The 21,906-nt window shown below is 44.4% G+C and overlaps 1 protein-coding gene across 3 annotated transcripts in view; it reads right to left on the minus strand.

Annotated features, from left to right (window-relative positions):
- Nucleotides 1–21,906, minus strand: part of ASCC1 (activating signal cointegrator 1 complex subunit 1) — a 725,998-nt gene that overhangs the window by 505,039 nt on the left and 199,053 nt on the right. For all 3 annotated transcript variants that reach the window (XM_069240384.1, XM_069240385.1, XM_069240386.1), the window contains one exon: nucleotides 17,622–17,721. In XM_069240384.1, the coding sequence (XP_069096485.1) occupies nucleotides 17,622–17,721 (100 nt within the window). The remainder of the gene's footprint in view (nucleotides 1–17,621; nucleotides 17,722–21,906) is intronic.

Genomic DNA, 21,906 nt, shown 5'->3' on the forward strand with positions numbered 1-21,906 from the left:
CAGAATTGTATTGAATACACCAAATACAAACTCTCTTTCATTTCTAAGCACAGGATTTTCTTGTGGAAGGGTGGTTAGGAAATGTCCATAAAGTCTTGTGGTAGCTTTAGATGGCCATTTTGTAAGAATTCAGGAGCCAAGTGATTAATAGCACTGACAGAAAATTGGGATGGAGAATCTGACCTTCTGACTTGTAAAGGAGAGCCTGTCTGCATGGCAACCTCTTGTGCAGGCACTTGGAGTGTGAAGAATGTCTGTGAACCACCATTGACGAGGCCATTCCAGCACTATTAGCATTATTCTGGTATTGGATTTGTATAGCTGATCAAGACTGCCGGAATAGGATTGATCGATGGAAAAGCACAGAGAAATTTTGTTGACCAGTTGATCAAAATGGCATTTCCCTTCGACCTCAGCTGGTAAAATCAGGGGGTGCAGACTTGGCATTTTTTGGTATCTGTGTCTGCAAACAGGTCTAGTTGTGGATAGCCCCATTCCTGAAAAATGTCCTCCAGTACTTCATAGTTTAGAATCCAATTGTAGTTGCCCTGAATAGTACGACTGTGGGAATCTGCTTCTCTGTTTTGAGCACCTGGAAGGTCTACTGCTGTAAATGTTAGGTTCCTCGCAATGAGCCATTTCCATATGGTCTGTGATTCAAGGGACAGAGGTTTGGAATGAGTCTCTCCGTCTGTTCACGTAATGCATTGTTGTAGTATTGTTTGTTTTTGTTTCTCTGAACTAACGGAGTTCATATTCATCAAAGGAAGGAAGGACTTAAAAAAAAAAAAAAAAACTTTATTTTTCAGGTTTATACAATATACTTTAGCGGCATACATAACAATGACAAATAGGGCAATGCACGGGAACGTGCACTGTCTAAAAGCCAACATTATCTTGTTCGACCTGTAGCACACAGTAAACCAGGCCTATTCCCCTCGTCTAGAGATGAGTGCGTGCTTTCCAGCAGTAGAGAGGGAACCCCAACACTCCCCATATGATCACTGTCTTCATTAGTGGAGTCATCAGAGCTATCACTATAGAGAGTCTGTTGCTGCTGCGGCCGCGAGAAAACAAAAATCTATCACACAGGGTTCGCCAAGCATGTAGTGCCTCGTCCCCTTTGTACATCTCTTCCGCTATGTCATATATGGACTTCTTCTGCTAAGGACCATTCATCCATATCTCTGTTCCATTGCTCTAGTTCTGGGGCTTGCTGACCCATCCATGTAATGGCCTCTGCATCGAGCTAGTACAATGATCAACTGGGCAAACTTATATGTCATTTTACGGCTTTTTAAAGTTTCCCAGCAAGCAACACTGTGGTGTGAGAGCTATGTGTACGTGAGTGACCTGCATCATGTTGTCCACTACTCATGCACCGAAGTTGTGCACTGCTCTACATTGCCGTGCTCAGTGTAGGAAACTGTCCTTCTCAACATTGCAGCTAGGACAAATGTCCGGTCGGGTGTGCGTCCTGCGATGCAGATCTCTTGGGGTTAAATGGGTTCTGCGGAGTAAATTGTAATGTATGAGTTTAAATCAGGCATTGCTAAAGACTGTTTGTGTAAGTTCACAAATTTGTGACTAATCCCCATCTTCTAGGGGGAAGTCTGCATTAGCTTCCCAGGCTGCACGAGCCCTTGGTTGTGTACTCACAGCGTCAGTTCTCATGGCTTTGTAATAGAGTGAAATCAGATGTCTACCCGATCCACAGGTCAGTAATATCCCCAATGTGTGGGTAGTCTTTGGTGCTGCGGGATGTCAGGCCAGGTCTGATTGGCCACGTCTGTTAGGCCCGCGTGATGCAGAAAGTGTCCAGGGCCTAGTCAGAAATCTACGCAGACGTCCTAAAACGATATATAGGCTTCATAGGGTGCAAGTCTCCGAAATGCTCACACCCTCCCTCTCTTCAGGGCTGGAAGGACATGTTCGTCATTTGTCTGATCGGCTTTATTATACATATCAAAAGTTCCCAGTGAAACGGAGCATGTTTTAGCACTGTCACAGCAAAACGCTGTCACAGTCTGGTCTACATATGGGATGTCTTTCAGAACTCCTGCGCCCTCCATTAGTAGTTCAGGAAGATAGCCTGTGTCCACCATCCCTGCCATCCATTGTTTCTCCCAGCTATCCCCGCCTCCAGCCACCTTGCTGCATGTTACAGGTGTGCAGCGTAATAGTATATGCCCAAATGCTGCACTTCCAGTCCGCCTTCTTCGTAGGATTTAGTCAGTGTCGCCAGTGCCATCCTATTACGTCCCCCCTCTGCCCAAAATAACAAGATTAGAAGCAAGTCTAGTTGCCTGAATACCTGTGCTGGGAGGGGGCACAATATGTTCTGGAGTACAATCTGGGTAGGAGTACTATTTTGGAAATGGCAAGTCTGCCCATCAAGGTCAGAGGAAGTATTTTCCAGAATGTCACCTAGGTTTTTAGGGAGTCCAGTATTCTGCCCATGTTAAGTGGCAACTCTTTGGCCCCAGTGTGCCACCATTATCCCCAGTTACCTGAAGTTCGCCAGCTCACATTGTAGTCCCAAAGCTGGGAGGTCTTCCACTGATATTGGGACCAATGAGGCAAAGGGAAACATCAATGATTTGGTCTGGCTAATATGAAGGCCTCAAAGGGCTCCAAATTCATCCAGTAGTCACAGTAGCAGTGGCAGTGCTACGCAGGGAAAGGAAATATAGGAAAAAGCATCATCGGTGTACAGTGACAGTGATACAACATGCTGCGTGTCCCCCGGGCATATGCCCCAGGTCCGTAATCGTAATTCCCAGCAGGGTACTCTGATCGGCGATGGCTTAATTGCAAGGGCAAACAGAAGCGGGGACACCCCTGCTGTGTCCCACGATCCAGATTTGATGCCTCTGGGTGACTATGACCCACACGTACTCTGGCAGTGGAGCCCATTTATAGCAACTGGATCCACCCTCAAAGGTGGGGCCCAAAAGCCACAACCCTCAGGACCTCTAATATCTAGCCCCAGTCCACGGTATCAAACACTTTTTATAAGTCTGTGGAGACCGTTGCCATTTCCTGGTCTCGTCCCTCGACCTTGCGAAGCACATGAGGTAAGCGTCTAAGATTCAAGCCAGTGTTATGGCCTGAGACGACCACACACTGGACCTCATGCACCAAGGTGGTCATGTGGGGAGCTAATCAGTTAGCAAGCATCTTGCACAGGATCTTCACTTCTGAAGTGATCATGGTAACTGGTCTGTGTACTGTTGAATTAGTTCTGTCACCCCCTGGCTTCAGGAACATACATTTCTCCCTCTCCCTCGTGGTTGGTAGGAGAATCCCTTTATCTTGCGCTTCGAGGAACACTTCTAATAGGTGCTGAGTAGTCTCTGCTGCATATGTCTGGTGAAATTCAGCTGGGAAGCCATCTCCACCAAGGCTTTGGCTCTGTGAAGCATGTGAAGTGCTGCACTCTGCTCCTCAAGTTCTACGGAGCGTCCAGCTCCTCTATTGCAGCTAACTCGAGCTTTGGCAGGCCTAGGGCCTCTAGGCATGGAATATAGCAGTCTGCAGTGTATACTCTGCAGGTGCACCCGGCACATCTCCGAGATACCCTCCCTAGTAGTAACAGCACTACCCTCTGGGCAGTAAAATGGGTTGTGGTTGGTGGTGGGTATTCCCTACGCAGGACCCACTCTTGGGGCCTCCCCAATTTGTCCCTCTTTGTATGTATGTGCTGCCTGTACTGTATAAGTGTGTACTTGTCTAGGTAATTCCACCCTCTGTTCCTCCATCCCCAAGTCCGGGTGAGTTGGATCCCTTTCCTGTGTTGAAGCTAGGAGAGTCTCCTCCCTGTGCAGCTCTGCCTGCAACTGTCTATGCACTCCACATCAGCCCCATGCATATTCCCCTCACCGCTGTTTTCAGGGCCTCCCACTCTGTGGCTTCATGTACTGAGGATCCCCAATTAGTGTTCATTGTAATCAGACATGGTTTGCGACAATGTCTCCCTCTCCTCTGGGTCTGTCAGTATCTCCACTGGCATCCTCCAGGACAGGAGCTTTGGTGCGGGCCCACCCCACTGTACCTCACAGCAGACAGGGGAGTGATCTGAGAGGAAGCGCACCATAAGTGTTACTTCCAAATCCGCCATGCGCTGGAATCCAGTCATTAGTACTCTATCCAACCTACTGGACTTAAATGCTAGGTGGATCGCACTCAGTTCTAGGAGACCGATATGGTAAGACGCTTCTTCGTCAGACAATATTCCTTGCTTCTGTCAATGACCCATGTGAGCACCCCATCCTTAGAGGGAAGCATCTGTGACAAGACCTTGGGTTGGGGGTTTCTGATGGAAGGGGATTCCCACTTTTAGATTTTTCGACTGGGTCCACCATGGGAGACTGGAGTGCAGGCGGGGACAGTTAGTTTCTGTTCCCAGCTGTTCGAGGACTGCTTTCACTGATCCTCCAGACACTGTTGCAGTGGTCTCATGTGAAGACTAGCATTGGGAACTATAAATGTGATATCTGTCAAGTTGAAGGATGAGGAGTTTGAGACAGGGTGAGACATTTCAGGTGGATAGATGACAGTCTCTCCTTCGAAGGATACACTTTTGCAGATTGGGTATTCAGAATAGCACCCAGATAGTGTATCTTTTGGACAGGATGTACTATTAATTTGTTTATGCTGGCCTGAAGAACCAGTCATGAGAATGTGTCCAGACATACCTGGAGAAGCTTTAGAGCTGTTTCTGGGGATGGACTCTATATTAACCAATCGTCTAGATAGGCGTAGACAAATATCTTTTGCTTTCTTAGATGGGCTGTGACGACAGCCATGCGTTCAAAAACGTCCTGGGTGCCGACTTTTGCCCAAATGGAAGAACTATGAATTGAAGATGCTTGAAGTCTACTACGAATTATAAAAATGTTTGATGTTTCTATACGATCAGTATGTGGAAATAAGCATCTTGTAGGTCTATAGCACACATCCAGTCTCCTTGTTGTAGCTGGGGATATATTTGGTGTAATGCCAGCATCCTGAACATTTTTATAAATTTGTTTAGATGCCTTAAGTCTAGTATGGGCCTGAACTCATGTTTAGGTCCTTTCTTTTCCAAACCAGAAAGTACTGAGAGTAAACTCCCTATCTTTTTCAATAGTGCAGAACCTCCTCCACTGTGTTCACCAGCATCAATGTGTTGACCTCCTTCTGCCACACATCCTTCTGATAGTCCAAAGGTTTGGTTGGGGGGTATCTAAGGAGGAGGGGATATGAAACTTAGAGAATATCCATTCTGCTAATACTCAAGACCCATTTGTCTTTGGTTATTTGGTACCTCTCTCTGACATAATTGTTTATGCCTCCTCCTACTGGAGAAGGCGACCGAGAAGGAGTAAATCAGTGTTTTGCTGAAGGTTTTTCCGCGGACTCAGTTTGTGGTTGTTAGAGACAGCCTTTCTCTATGGGAGATTTCCTGTGGAGGTACATGTGCTCTGGTTGCTGCTGCCATTGGTTTGAACTCTCTGAGGGAAAGAACACCTGTCATAAGGCCTGTATCGCCTTCTAAACTCCTTTCTATTTTCCAGGCCAACTGCTTATAAAGTGTTTGTTTCAGACTTCATTTGTGACATTTCATCAACTGCATGAGAGACAAATAATATTAAGCCTCAGAATGGCGAATTAGCAATCCTCTGTTGCGCATTTGGTTTCAGGCCGATCAGTCTCTACCAAGAGTTGCGTCTTGTGGCGATGCCATGGCAGTACTGATGCATTGCCAATTCTGACGAATCTGCTACTGCCACAATAATTTGATATGAGACTAGCATTCCTTCATTAAGGACCTCTTAGAAGTCTTGGCCATCTTCCTTGGGGAGTTTGTCAGTGTATTTTTTTAAAAGGTCTCACAGGGAACTATCTTATCTTCCCAACAGAGCTTTGACACTTGCCGCCTTCATAATTGTTGCAGATGTTACACACATTTTTCTGCCCAATGAGTCCTTCCTTTTGCTCTCTTTGTCTAGTGGTGCAGTAGAAGTGAGAGCAATTGTATGTGATTTTTTTAGCTGCAGCTACAATCAGTGAATCCGGTGTAAGAGTTTGCCTTAAAAAAAGAGCAGGGTTTTATCCAGTGGTTTTTACTTCTTTGCAAGTCTGGAAGGGACAGACCTTATCGATGCAGGTGTCAACAATGGCTGCATTGCTGGTGCTAAAAGACCTGGGACCAAAGGCATTAGAGTTATAGATGAGGTTCTTTGGTGTAAAGTCTCAAAGATGACTGCAGTTGAAGTGTTGTGGTGGGTATTGTGATGTTCAATTTCATAGCCCCTCTCACTAATACATCATTAAAGGTGAAGAGATTGTCTACTAGAGAGACTGTAGCTGGAGCTGTAGGGTTTGAAAGTAAACCCTTATAGAAGATCTTGAGGTAGTTGAAGGCGAATATCTCCTATGGTGAGATGAGACCTTGCTGATCTTCTTGAATGAAAAGAGGTAGGTCTTGTAGTAGACAGCCACTAGATCTAGTGCGAGTTTGATGCCTTTGCCTTTGTGATTTTGGTCTTCTAGGAGTGGATGTCTGCCTGACTAGTGCAGAAGTGGATTTTTCTAACAGTATTGGAGATGAGACTGGCGCAGGAGACAGAGAGATAGAACTGACTGTCTCCAACGTGTTCCTTGAGGGTGAATATGTTTGCGAATAATCCGAACCAGGACTACCTCTTCTCCACTTACTTAAGCCTTGCAACCATCTTGGTGACAAGTGGACTGATGGAGATCTAGACCTGGACATCACAAATGGTGGTCTTGACCTCAATTGATGTGAAAGTGAAGTCCTCAACATCAACAGAGGAAGCCTTGATGTGGATGAGAGTTGTTTTGCTGCTGACGGCGTGTCTTTGACATCGATGGTGGATGCCTCAACGTCCACCTTGGTCGTGCGTCGATGGACAGGGAATTGACGCCAACGGTAGAGATCTTGCAGTCAACTCTCGACTTTGACATGTGCCTTGCAATAGAGTGTGGTCCCTTAATGTCGAATAGCACATCGACTTTGATGGAGTACTTGTCGACAGCGAACAGACAGGCAGGTTTCTCGACATCATACTCCTCAACATCGATAAGGACCCATATCCTTCCACTTGATGCCTTCTATCCTTGGATTTGCCTCTAGGGGAGCCCTGGGAGTGGGAGGAAAGCACTCTGGTGGTAGACTGACCTACACCATGGCTTTGTGAGGAACCAGCAGTCTTCTCCTGTTGTTTTTCTTGCTGTTTCTCCAGTAGTCCATACAGTCTGATTATTAATCCATCTCTCATTGTTCTTGTGGAGAGTTTTTACAGTGTCTGCATGAACTAGGATGGTGATTTCTGGAAGGTAGTGGATACAGACCCTGTATCGATCTGTTTGAGCCATCTTTTTCCCACAGTAAGGGCACATCACAAAAAATGAAGGCATTCTGATAGACAAATCACCCCTTTTCATCAGGAAAAAAAATGTGTTAAATTACTCCAGTCCTAAACGGACATTGAATATAACATGAAAACCAATTGTAAGAAATCTTATCTCTGGATATTTGCCAAAAAGGCAGAGCTCCGTGCCCCAGGATCCTGTTTCCAGGAGCCGAAAAAACGACCTGACCTGTTGTCACTTGTGAGGCATGATGGGATACAGATGGGATACAGAGGCGACTGTGATGTTCGTAAAGGCACAGTGCCAGCTGCATTAGCTCAATCTATTACTTGCAGCCTATTTGCTAATTCTGTCCTTCATTTCCTTTTCTTTTTAAAGAAAGTTTGTGAGAGGTTTGCTATGTTCACCTACACTCAATGGTGACTTATATAAAAAAGTAAATGTTTTCTTTTTTTAAACGAAAATAAAATGTGGACTTCTTGGTCTGTTTATAGGCTGCAATCAATGCGAGTGTAAATATTTTTTTAGATTGATATATGTATACATACATGTATTTTATAAGTGCTCCTGGAACCCCGCTAGTGGGAACGACTATTCAGTGCTTATAACTATTAATGAGAATCCCATGGAAGAAAAAGTCCTATACTAGTGAGTAATTTGTAAGTACTAGTAAATCCAGACACCCTTCATTCAGATAAACAGGGAGATTAAAACATATGAAACAATTAAAGTGGAGGAGGCAAAGTTATAAGTAACAGATTTTCCAAACAGATACTCCAGAGTTTAGCCAAAGAGATCAGCAAGAAGCGCACATCCATGAAATAGTATTTGCACAACAAATGTGGAGTAGCTCAAGCGACTACACTGCAGATGTTATCTAAGGGGACATGGCGCTGGAAAGGAATGAATGTGTATAATCACACCGAGCGATATGGAGGAAAAAAGTGCACACCATACTACCTCCAGAAGGTAACACATCCAAACCAATTGAGTACAGGGCGCATTGAGTCTCCGGAGAATTATTTTTTTTCTGTTTCTGCAACCCTAGGCTAGAGAGACAAATCCAGTTTTTTTCAGATAAGGAATCCTCACCCACACAATGAGGCATGCTTTAGTTTTTTAAGAGAGAACAATTTCTTAAAATAACTACATGTTCTGTTTAAAAACATTTAATCTTTGTGATCAATCTTTATCAATTATTCTGAACAACCAATTCAAAGAGAATGATGTCCAAAAAAGCCTCCTCTTTAACCTACATGCAAATGTGCACACAGTTCTAAAGGGACTCGCTAGGTGAATTGCCCTGATGAATGCCCTGGACCGTTTATAGCCCTTTTTTGATGGGCAGAAACAGGCTGTCAGAAGATTGGATGTATTGGCCATAGTACCTACAAACATCCCCCTTTTTTTAACACTTTATCCATACCTATGGTACATACCAATAAAGGAAAAGTCCATGGGTTTATCCTAAGGTATTTTTAAATCTGGTTCCCTGCTCTATCCAGCAATCATACTTTATCTAAGAACTCACTGACACATTGGAAGATGAGTCCGCCCTGGTAGTACCATCTTACCAGGGTGTAGTGAGGAAGCTCATGCTGAAACATGCCACATTATGTGGGTGAGGTTTCCTTGTCCTAATAAACAGGATTGTACTGTCCAGCCTAGGGTTACTGGACACAGAAGAAATGTCTTGTTACGGAGTCTCATTGTGCTCCGTACTCATTAGGGTAGGATGAAGGAATGTGTGCGGACTTAGGCTTCACAACAAAAGTGTTAACGGCCTCGAGAGAAAGGAGACCAGCAACTTTTTAACATTAAAAATATAATGAAAAATATCAAAATTCACAATAAAAGCCTGGAACATCTATTTTAGGAGAGGTGCTGCAATAGGTAAAGAACTATTTGAAAAATAAAAAGATTTAACCCTATCAGAATAAAACATAAGGCACTTATGATCGCCTCAACCACAAGAATACTCACTGAGTCCTCTCAGGATAGGAGTAACGATTTATGAAGAACCAGAAAAGCACAATCCCCTAACAAAATTTTAGAATGGAACAAATTATGCACACGGAGGTCCATCTTATCAGTGAAAACTTTGCATAAGCCTCAAACAATTATAGACACTCCTACTCATTAATTATGCAGGAAGTGATAACCCTAACAAAAAAGTAACATCCCTGGTAACCAGCCAAATATTGCTTGCAGGCAAAGTATCATAAAGGCTGTGCCAAACCTGAAGGCAGTAAACTAGAATCCCACACATGGTAAAGCATCAGAACTGAATAACAGTGGAATGGATCAGCATAGCAACAGTTGTCTGTGCTCAAAAAGCCTCTGCTAAACCAGCAGATGCACCTTCACCGGAGACCCCCATCAGGCAGGTGGGGAGATATATATATATATATATATATATATAGTAGATAGTATTCCACCAATGGGGTGGGGGTGGAGGGCCTTCGCTGACCCACCACCGTTTTCACACATTCAGACAGTTTGCTGAACTTTATACTACTCCTTTCCAATCAGAAAGCAGAAGATACCGCAAATTCTGAGAATTGTACAAAGTTCGTATTTTTCACTCCAGTACTGTTTAGATGTAGCTGTAAATAATTTCAGCTCAGACAGGGATACTAGACACAGGTCATCTGCCAAGATTCTACTTTAGATTTAGCTTTTAACAACCAAAAAGCTGAGCAAACTGCTGAAAAAGGAGTTACGCTAAGGCCCAGCACCACCTACCATATGTTCCCTTCACACATAGCCCACAGTCAGAAAAATGTTGACACCTAAATCTAAAATATTGTGTAGGTGAAGAATAACCTTTGCCACATAGGGCCGAATATCAGGAACTAAATTACTAGCACCAAACAAGTAAAACTCATAAGGCCTCTGAATGTAGTCAATGTCTTAACCTTTACTTTTTCTGTACGTTAAGTGTGTGTCACTACCAGGTACATACATTTATGAGCAAGGGTGAGTGTGTATCGCTGAATGCTTCTCCAAAAATCCATGACCTATCGAGCACCTACATTTAATTTTGACTTCTTTTAGCCAGACACCATAATTTCAGCCTATGGTTGCTATTTAAAAGAGCGCAGTCGCTAAAGCATCACAGCGCTAGTCTTTTCAAAATTGATTGTGAGCTTTCTTTTTAAATTAGCATCTAACACATTATGGGCCTGATTACAACTTTGGTGGAGGGGGTTAATCCGTCCCAAATGTGACCGATATCCCGCCCTCCGTATTACGAGTCCATTATTTCCTATGGAACTCGTAATATGGTGGGGGGGGGGATATCCGTCACATTTGGGGCGAATTAACCCCCTCCACCAAAGTTGTAATCAGGCCCTATATTTTGTTCAGGGACTCATTGGTATCATCACGAATTAACGTATCCTATGCGAGATCAAGGATAGTAGCTCTGTAGTTAGTTATAATTGCTATTCTGGATTACAGAATATACATTGCTCTAATTCAGCAATATGATTCTATATTGATATCCATAGTTTCTAGTGACTTAATAAACCGCAAGGCCTATGGTAGTGGTTTGCAAATATAACTAGAGTCCCTCCATAGCAATAAGTGACCACATTACATGATTACTCGTTATTAATCGTCTCTCACACGTATTTCACAGAGATGCGGGCGGACTTCTGTACTTAGGGTTGACGCTCACTTCATAGGTAAACACACTTTGTACCCCCAAAGTTCAGTGGTTGCTTGTAGAGCAGCACACATTTGGAGAAGTTTGCCCAAATGGATCAAAAGTTACAAGGTGAGGTGGGTCCGAAAACGTCACTTACAAATATCACAGCAAACTTAACAAGCGTTGAATGAAATGTACCAAACTTTTTATGGCACTGTGGCCTTTCTGTCACTTTGAGCCTTTCCTTGGTTTATTGAATTTCCTTCAGCTATTTTGGGGACATGAGCCAGAATGCGAGTTTGACCATCGCTTGCATCAGCTATGTATATATTCGTACTTTTCCGTAATCACAAGAAAAAAAGAGATTAAGTATCAGAAAAATGAAACTCCTACTTTTCCTTAAGGCGAGTCACAAGGCTCCTTATGTTTGCCCGGGACAAAGTGGGGTGAACAAAAAAACACTGAGCATGGTGGGAGGAGAAATAAGCACCATCCCCACCTTTGGGCAAGGTAGGGGTGTAGAAAAGTATCTGTCCCCACAGCTCGTTTGGGCAATGTGGGGGGACAAAAAACACCGCGCCATTGTAAATTAATCAAATTATCCTCTCGTCGTGATCAAGGCTGTGGAAAGAGCGAGGAAATAAACAACACCATTGATCTTGGGCAACGCAGGGTCGAGAAAACTATCCTCACAACTACTCTGTTCAAGTCGGGGGGCTGAACAAAATCACCGCTCCCCCCACTTCTGCACGTAGGGCTGGGGTAAACGATTACGCCCTTCAGCGAGGAGGGAAGGGGAGCAGAGAACACACAAACGCTATTATGCAAGGGAGCCAAATAAACGGACGGATACCCTGACACTGGACTAGCCAGGGAGGCACTGAAGACCACGCACCCACAAACAATGACATAAGTTTAAAAAAGTAAAATAAATACATACATAAGTAAAGCTCAAAGAGGGGAACAGTTAACAGGGCAGTGATAGTAGTCAGAGCACAAAAATTAATAAAGGCGGAATTTCTGAAGTTATGATAATACCTAAACCTTAGCTCTCAAATCCCGCTGCTCCTCCGTGTACCTTAAATCAAACCACTGGCAGGGAATGGATGATATCTTATTTCTGCCTTTTTATAAGGAAGTGGGCGTAAGGCTGATTGCGCACTGCAAGGGTGGGGGCTAAAGTGGGTGTGAGGCAGACGCTTCGGACACGGATATTTACGAGTACCGATACCGGCAACGGTTAAGTGCAGGTGCGTTGCCGTCTCCCATCATTCCCTCAGAATTCGATGCCCACCGCACCAATTTGTAGGACGACATGCACGAGTCCAGCTGAGCAAACGGAAAGCTGCACACGCTGGAGCAAGAGTTTTGTCCTACTCATAGGGGTGGGTGACCGGACAGGTGAAGGAATAACTAGAGCAAAGTCAGGGGCTGACGTATTTTTATGGTCGCTGAGATTCACGTACTGGTGTACAGCTGTAGCTATGGCTTCGCAGAACTGCACAATTCGGGTGCATTCACGCCCTGGTCTCTAGGACCCTGCCACAGACTGCAGTCTGTTTTTAGTTTCAGTAGGGTAATTCGTTTTGTAGAAGCAGTTAATTTGTGTATTTGAAAAACTAGAATACGCAAACGCGACACAGCTGATGACGCCTTCCCGAGGTAAAACGTTCCATCCCTATTACTACATACTGTAGCAAGAGGATTGCCATGACGTACCAGAAAGACAAACTTAAAAACAAGCATTTACAATGCAATGGGTCCTTCGTTTGCTCTAGTTAGAGCTATTAGCTTTGTAAATTCCTAGCTGGACTTTTCTTGCCACTTAAATTGAAAATGAAAAGTAAAACAGTTGACATAAGGGAGCCGCTTCAAAGCATCATGGCCGCCATGAGCGTGAAGGAGAGACGCAAAAGGAAAAAGAAGTTCTGTAGCAGAAAAAATATCGGCAATGGTGCAATTATCCATGTAACAGGGGCAGTCTGCATGGAGATAATAAAACCACCCTAAGGAAGGACAAACGTAAAGCATTTATCAATGATAAAGAATTTTTGAAAGGCAAGCCCACGAGTGAAAGGGATAGGCGTGGTAAAAAGCCCTAGTGCTTACAACAGGTCAAAGAGCTTGCGAGCTCGACCTAAAAAAATAACTACATCCGAGCTGTGCTGCAGTTTCAGATTGTTACGTCTAAGGCCAAAGATCATTTCGCACAAGCCCTTAGCAATACATGATATCATGGTCTTTCTATTTTAGATGCCTGACCCAGCTTCAGATGGTGGAATAGGTACCAGAAGAGAGGCACACAGTCCATTTAAGTACCTCTCTTTATGCATCACCAGTGCTAAAACTGTCTTGACTGCATGCTGTAGACTTAAGATTGACTGCAAATTTGCATTTTAGAAGCAGTCAGTTCTGTACACAGTGTGCACTGCGCTGTTCGTAATTAAAAAACAAAGAATGGGAGGCAGGCTTGCATTAATGTTGGGCATTAGAAATTACTTTGGGCACATTACAGTTCATTTCTTATGTTTCTTTTTTTGCTCACTGTGCTCCTACAGACAGGGACAAACTATGTGCACATCAACTGTGTCATTGCCCAGGAGGACTAAAGCCATTCCTCCTTGATGAGGCCCGATAAGTCCAAAACCACTTTTGCGTTACTTGTGTGCTCATTTAGAGATGTGGCCTTGTGATGTGGGAATCACTGTCATACTGCAGAAGAATCAAGGTTTATTGCATATGGCTGGTCCTCGACTGTAGTGATAGACTGGAATGCGGCCCTGAGTAATTATCAATGGCTGTCATTAATTCAACCTTTCCCTCACTTTTTTGTTTCTTTCTGAATTGAGACAAGTGGCACATTTGTGTTGGCCTGCTATGTGCGAGAATGTAGAGAACTTGTGCTGCTCCTGTCCAAATTTCCAAGCATCTGGTTTGTTATTTTGAAGTTTGCCCTTTTTTTTCCCCGCCCTTTAATTTTTCCTGTTAACCAAACAAAAGACAGGCACGCTAGAGTGAACAGAGATCTCTTGGAGGAGCCCCTAATATCCATATATTCCTTTAAGTTTTTCTTTTTCAGTTTTTTTTTCTTAGAGATAGGAGAACCTGACACACCCATCCAAACATGCTTTATCCTTCTCTTGGATTTCTGGCTTGCTGTGCCTTGCCTCGATTTCATTGTCTGCTCATCTGACTGCTCAGCTGAAATCAATCTATGACGACCATATCAATCAGTGAGCTAGCTAATGTTCCTCCAGAATCTCTTTGCTTCAGGTGGTAGCATCGCATCCATTCTTGTGTCAACTCTACGATAACTAAGGCAGCCTTCAGCAGGCTTAAATCCAGATTGCATTTTGTACCATAAGAAAATGAAGCACTATTGTTCCCCACCATATTGATGCCCTATCTTTTCTACCAAGTGTGTAAGGTATACATTTGAGGTGGGGAAAAATTGGCATTTGGCAAAGATCGACAGAGCTATCCTATTCCTATGCAGAACAACAGCAGTGACAACCAGCGACAATGTATATTAACTACCGGACCGTCTGAGAAAGCTCTCCACAAGAACTAGGAAATTGCTCTGTAAATGCTGCAGTGCAGCTGCACTCGATGTGTACTGTTGTGTGTGGCCTGCTACATGAGTGCTGAGACCCAGGAATTATTATAAGAGGCCTATCACAAGAAATCAAACAAGTGCTGTCTTCAGCTCCGTGATGAAGACAGTCATTGGCAATGCTAATAGGTCACTGGCATGCCAGCATGTGCTACAATTTGAAGGTGACGTTCATATGTTTGCAACAGAAGTGAAAACGAGTTAGAGCTATTAGCGCTGTAAACTCCTAACCGGACTTTTCTTGCCATACAAATTAAAAGAAAAAAAAACACAGCACGATTGCGCTATGTAAAATGCAGCACGATCGCGCTGAAATTGAAAATGGTAAAAACCCAAGCGCAATCACATTTTGTAAACCCCAGCGCCATTGCGCTGCGTGGAAAATGAAAAGATAAAGTAGTCCAGAAGCCATGCTGAAAACATCGAGCCTCGCATGTTTTCAGTAGTTTACCGGTGCTGTGTAGGTGGGCTAAACACCGGAAAAGGCATGACGTACGCATGCCTTTCACAAATGAAAGCAAGCGTATTTTAAAAGGCAAGCCAACAAACCAATGAAAATGACTGACGTGATATGGGTGTGGTTAGAATCCGAAAGAGAAATTACAGCAGGGGAAGGAGTGCTTTGCGCTCACCACTAATAAAAATGCTCGGCACCTTTTAAAAAATACAGGACGACATAGGGGAGGACTGGGCCACGTCTGTTTTTTCAAGTTCATTTTATTGATTTTGAAATTATGAAATGTGGACAACAGGAACACAAATTGCTGTCAGTTCACTCCTTGTGTCCTCCATAAATTCACACCTCGTTTCAGATCATTGCTGTACAATACATGGAAGACGAGCATTTTTTAAAATCGTCAACAGCGCTGGTGCGGGCCCTGTTTAGCCCTTATCATCTTACCTTAAGGAACAGTCTCTCTATACAGGCTTTTCTAATGACCAGTACAGTCTCAGAGTCCTTACTGTATACAGACAACGTAGGGCTTGGGGGTCTCCCTGGAAGTAATCCATAAAAGGTCTCCAGATCGCCTCTAGCTGTTTCCTCTTGTCTCTCAAATTATATGTTAACATCTCCAATGCCATCAATGTCTACGGTCTGGATTACCACCATGCATTATCTGGTATTTTAGTCTGTTCCCAGTGTGCCGGCAGCTCGTTTGGCTGCTAAAAGTATATGTGAGATCCCTATCCAGCACCCCTTTCCCTTTTTGTCCCCAGTTATGGGGTCATATTCCCGAAACTATTATTAAGGGTTCCTGTGGTATTGGCAGACCTATTATTTTCCTTATATGGCTTAGGATTTCTTTCCAAAACACCTTGAGTCTCGGGCAGGCCCAACACACAGGTAGCGCAGAAGCCTCCTCTCCGAACCCGCCCCAGCAACAACCATTAGTGTCGGGGAGGATCCGTTTCAGTTTTTGTGGCACGAGGCATCAATCCTGACGTCTCTGCACTTCTGTTACTCTAAAATCCTATTTGCACTGATTAAATGATTTAATTGATTGCCCTACAAAGAAACCCCGTAGGATGGTGCAGTCATCCTGCTTCCACTTCATACATTGCAGGTAATCAAGGCTGAATTGAACTCAGGATTTTCAGCACCAATGTAACTGCGAAAGGTAAAGCAGTGACTAATGGGAATTTCATCAGGGAGTCCCATGTCTCCATCAGTGGTCTTGGCCATCTTTGGCATGCTATGTTTTGGGAGCCATAATGTATCTCAAAGGGATTCGCCCATCGAGTTCACTTCAATTTTAGAGCATTCATTCTACCCATCCATGATACAAACATGGGGCTCCACTGCATTAGAGCGCCCATTATCTCCCGTATCAAGGAGGCAAAGTATGTCTAAAACAAGTCTTGTAGTGTTTGGAGCTATACGTACAGCCAGGTATTGGGCCACTTTTTTAGCCCACCTCAACGGGAAGATGTGTCTATTTCTGGCCTCACCAGTTTGTCTAGCTTGATACCCATTGTCTCAGAGATTGTAATATTGATTTCGAGTCCGGAGATTCTGCCATATTTCTACGAAATTAGACTAGTGGAATTTACTGGATCTGCGATTGACAACAAAATGTCATCCACAGAGAGTTAGATTTTATGTTTGTCACCACAAAATGGCATTTCTCCTACTTCTGGTGTTTGTCTAATTAGTTGGGCGAGTGATTGTATGCATAGAGCAAAAAGAAGCAAGGACAACGGGTGCCACTGTCTCGTTCCCAAAGCTATTTGTTTTAATGCAATTGAATATTATTTGCACTGAAAGGTTCTGGTATGCCACCTATATACAATCCTCCATCTATGGTCTTATGCCGATTTTAGACATTATTTGTTGCAGGAATGACCACTCAACGTTGCCAAATGCCTTCTCGGCAGCGATCACAAGGACCCTCATAGGAACAGAGCATCTGTTTGCCTTCTCATTTAAATGCACTACTCTTCTAATGTTGTTGAGAGTCTGGTGGGTTCTAATAAATGCAGATTGACCTGGGTCTTTCAAGAATAGCATTCATTTTTCCAATCTGTCCGCCAAGTTCTTCATTTACAATTTTTACATGTCTATAGTTTTGTATTGATTAGGGACTTGTAAAGTACCTCCCTATCGTTCGGGGAGGGAGATGATCCACCGGACTTTCTATATTTCATATATCACTGTGAGGGAATTTTACTACTAGCACTTGGAGCTAAAATAAAGTCACCCATTTTGATAAACCTTGTTGCCAATAGTCAATGTAGAACTGTTTATGATTATGGATTTCCTTTTTTGGTCATTCAAGTGTTGAAACCAAATGATTGTCCTCCCATAACTATATGTCCTTATGCGATTTTGGTTGGAATATTGGAGTAACACTGTTCTTGTAGCACATAAAAACTTTAAATATAATTTTGGGAAAAAAAATAAAAATGAGTCCTGGTGAAATGCACATCAGAAATGTTTTTACTGCCCCCCCACACACTGAACTACAATATACTCACTTGAACAGTTTGCTGGGGATTGCCAGTGTGCACTCGTAACCTTTTTCCGTCTGTCTCACAGTGAAGTCATCACAGGGCTCATCTGCACATTCTGCTAGGTCTAGAAAGGAGAGGATAGCAATATACACTGTGAGGTTCATCAGCACTCTTGATGGAATGGAAGCAGCCATGTAAAAGTGAAAATGACAACTTTCGGAAGGCAGGCTAAATTACTTGGAAAAAAATGACTATTTTTACTTACTTATCATGAGCTGGATTTAGATAAACTCACTAGCAATTGTGAGGTACTTCTGCCTGGTGTCTGGGCTGCATGAAACGGTTTATCAACAGTAGACAATTACACAGCTCATTTCAATGATACATTACCGTTTGGTTCTCAACAAAAATCACTTCCCAAGGAATAGTCTCAGTATTCATCACGACCACTGAAGCAAGCACAGAACCGTCATGTTTCACCCTGTAATTCAGCTGTGGGGGAAAGCAGCCAAAATGGAATTACTTGCGTTTAAGTACTCTTGTACCCAGTGACCTGGATGAGGGGAATTCTACATGTTTGATATGGGACAGGTACTCCAGGACACACCAGGAGGACTACAGCCGCTGTAAAAAGGCTATAATTCGGAGTATAAATAGAGAAATCAGTGCAAAACTACTAAAACTCACACGCTAGTCCACTTTACACAGAATACTATAGGTGGTCAACTCATGATCCCCGGTAATACCGGGACCTGCTGTTACTGACACCCTCAGTATCTGTAAAACTAGGTGAAGTACTCCTGCCTCTGCAGTCCGGGGCTCTCGTACTGATTGCCTAGGTAACCTTCCACACATTCCAGCATGTGGCAAGTATTAAAACACAGTGGTGCCCAACCAACCTATAAATCACCTGTAGTGACCCAACACATCAGAATTTGAAAGCGGCTCTAAACCGATGATATATACAAAGAGTCTCCCCTGGGGCTAAAGAAAGCACTCTTGTACATCAGCAGAACAGGCAAATTCTTTTTAGGTCTGTCATTTGAGACAGCTTTAGCTGACCTGCCAGACTATTGTTTTTTTGTTTGTTTTTAAATCATTGTATATTTAAAAAAAAGGGGCTGTTGGTCAACAGGCTGTATCTGATGCTTTGTTACACTGTCATTCACATTTTGCTTCTGCCCAATAGAGCACACAGCATGGAACAATGGGTCAGCCAACTTTACCCATTGACTCCCCTCGCTCTGATTAAATGCAAAAAGCATGTGCGCATTGTTCACATCCACTTAACAAGCATTGGTAAATCTAGTAGGTCTTGCCTATACAACAGGTATTGGCTTGGCAATGTGTTTTGCCATGTTGTACACTAGTGTAGCTGCTATTCAGCATGGCTACAAGTTAGTGGCGTGGGGTGTCATAGAGTGTGGGAGTAGTGATATAGTGTAGATTTGTTGGAGTAGAGTGTCAGAGTGAAGTAGGCGGAGCAGAACGTCGTAGAGATGAGTAGAATTCAGTGTTTCAGTGCCAGAGTTGTAGAGTGCATTGTTGTAGAGTGGAGTGGTGTAGAGCAGACTCGGGAGGATTAGGGTGGAGTGAGTTGAAGGGGACTGAGGTAGTCTGGTGGATTGGATTGGGGTACAGTAGGGTGAATTGCATTGGGGTGGACTGCACTGGAGAAGTTTAGATTCGATTGGGGTAGATGGATTGGGTTAGAGTGGGGTGAATTGGATTGGGGTGGGGTGGATTGATTTGCGGTGAGGTGGACTGGATTGGGTGGTTTGGAGTGGGGTGAATAGGAGTGGGATGGAGTGGGGTAGATAAGATTGGATTAGAGGGGTGGATTAGATTCAACTGGAGTGGGGTGAATTGGATTGAGTGGGATGGATTAGATGGGGTGGGGTTCAGTGACAGAGAGTCAGAGTGCAGTGTCAGAGTGGGGAGGAATTGGGTGGAGTGGACTGAGGTAGTCAGGTGGATTGGACAGGAAAAGAGTGGGGTGGATTGGTATGGGGTGGAGTAGGGTGGATTTGATTGGGGTGAAGTCGATTTAATTAAATTGGTGAGATTGGATTGGAGTGGGGAAGACTGTGGTGAGGCACACAGTTATGGATTGTAGTGGGGAGGAATGGATTGGGGCAGACTGGAGTTGGGCATGCTGGAGCAGGGCAGATTGTTTTGGATATGAGTGAGTCAGGTGGCTGGAGTGGAGCAGACTGGAGCAGGGCAGATTGTTTTGGGTTGGAGTGGGCAGATTGGAATGCTGCAGATTGGAGTGGGGTGGACTGCAGTGGGGTGCATTGGAGTGGGAAGATGGTTTTGGATTGAAGTTGGGGAGATGGAGTGTGGCAGATTGGAGTGAGGTGGATTGGAGTGAGGGGGATTGGAGTGGTGCAGATCGGAAGAGGACAAGTTGAAGAGGGGCAGACTGGAGTGGGGCAGATTGTTTGGGATTGGAGTTGGACAGATTGGTGTGGGGCAGAATATTGTGGATTGGAGCAGGCAGATTGTTTTGGATTGCAGTAGAGTAGATTGGAGTGAAGCAGATTGTTCTGGATGGGAGTGAGGCAGACTGTTTTAAATTGGAGTGGGGCTGATTTTTTTAGATTAGAGTGGGGCAGATTGTTTTGGAAAGGTATGGGGCAAATCGGAGTGGGGCAGATTGGGACTGGAGTGGGACAGCTTGTATGGGATTGGAATGGGCAGATTATTTGGGACTGGAGTGGGGCAGACTGCAGCACAGCGGGTGGACTGGACTGGAGTTGGGAGGGTGGGATCACAGTGCGGTGGATTGGAATGAAGGGAGTGAATTGTGGTGGGGTGGATTAGATCGGTGTGAGGTGGACTGGATTGGAGTGGGGTGGTTTGAAGCTGGCTATACTGGATTGGAGTGGGGTGGATTGGAGTGGGATGAAATGGGATGGAGTGGGGTGGATTGGATTGGGGTGAGGTGATGTGGATTGTATTGTAGTGAGGCAGAATGGAGTGGGACAGATTAGAGCAGGGCAGATTGGGGTGGGACAGGTTGGAGTGGGGCAAATTGTTTTGTATTTCAGTGGGGTACGATTGCAGTGGGGCAGATTATTTTGGTTTGGAGTGGGACAGATTGTGTTGGTTTGGAGTGGGGCAGATTGTTTTGTATTGGAGTGGGGCAGATTGTTCTGGATTGGAGTGGGACAGACTGCAGTGGGGGAGATTGGTTTACATTGAACTGGAGCAGATTGTTTTATAATGAAGTGGGGCAGATTGGTGAGGGGAATATTGTTTTGCGTTGGAGCAGGTAACATTGTTTTGGATTGGAGTGGGGCAGATTTGAGTGGGGCAATTGTTTTGTAGATTGGAGTAGGGGTGTTTTATATTGGAGCACAGCAGATTGTTTTGGATTGGCGTGGGGCAAATTGGGATTGGAGTGGCGCAGATTGTTTGGAACTGGAGTGGGGCAGATTGGAGTAGAGGGGGTGGACTGGATTAGAGTGGAGTGGTTTGAGTTAGAGTGTAAATGGATTGGTGTGTGGTGGATAACATTGGTGTGAGGAGGATGGAACTGGAGTGGGGTAGACTGGATTGGCTATAGTGGATTGGGGTGGGCGGATTGTGGTGAATTGGAGTGGGATGAAATGGGTTGGAGTGGGATGGACTTGATTGGGGAGAGGTGAGCTGGGTAGAGTGGGGTGGATTAGAGTGGGTAGAATGGAGTGGGGCATATATTGTTTTAGATTTAAGTGGGGCAGACTGGAGTGGTGCAGATCGTTTTGGATTTGGGTGTGGCAGATTGGAGTGGGGCAAACTGTTCTGGATTGGAGTGGGGCAGATTGTTTTGAATTAGAGTGGAGCAGACTACAGTGGGAGAGATTGTTTTAGATTATAGTGGGGCAGACTGGAGTGGGCAGATTGTTTTGAATTGAAGGGGAAAGATTGGAGTGGGGCACAACTGGACTGGGGCAGATTGTTTTGGTTTAGAGTGGGGCAGACTGCAGTGGGGCAGATAGTTCTACACTAAAGTAGGGCAGATTGTTTTACATTGAAGTGGGGCAGACTGGAGTGGGTCAAACTGTTGTGGGGCAAATGTTTTGTAGATTGGAGTGTGGGTGTTTTAGATTGGAGTTGGGTGGATTGTTTTAGATTGGCATCGGGCAGATTGGGAATGGAGTGAGGCAGACTGTTTGGGATTGGAGTAGGCAGATTGTGTGGGACTGGAGCGGGCAGATTGGAGTAGAGGGGGGTTGACTGGATTAGAGTGCAGTTGATAGGGTTGGATTGAGAATGGACTGGGGTAGGGTGGACTACATTGGTGTGATGAGGATGGGACTGG

This window comes from Pleurodeles waltl, chromosome 6 (assembly GCF_031143425.1).
Source record: "Pleurodeles waltl isolate 20211129_DDA chromosome 6, aPleWal1.hap1.20221129, whole genome shotgun sequence".
Lineage (NCBI taxonomy): Eukaryota > Metazoa > Chordata > Amphibia > Caudata > Salamandridae > Pleurodeles > Pleurodeles waltl.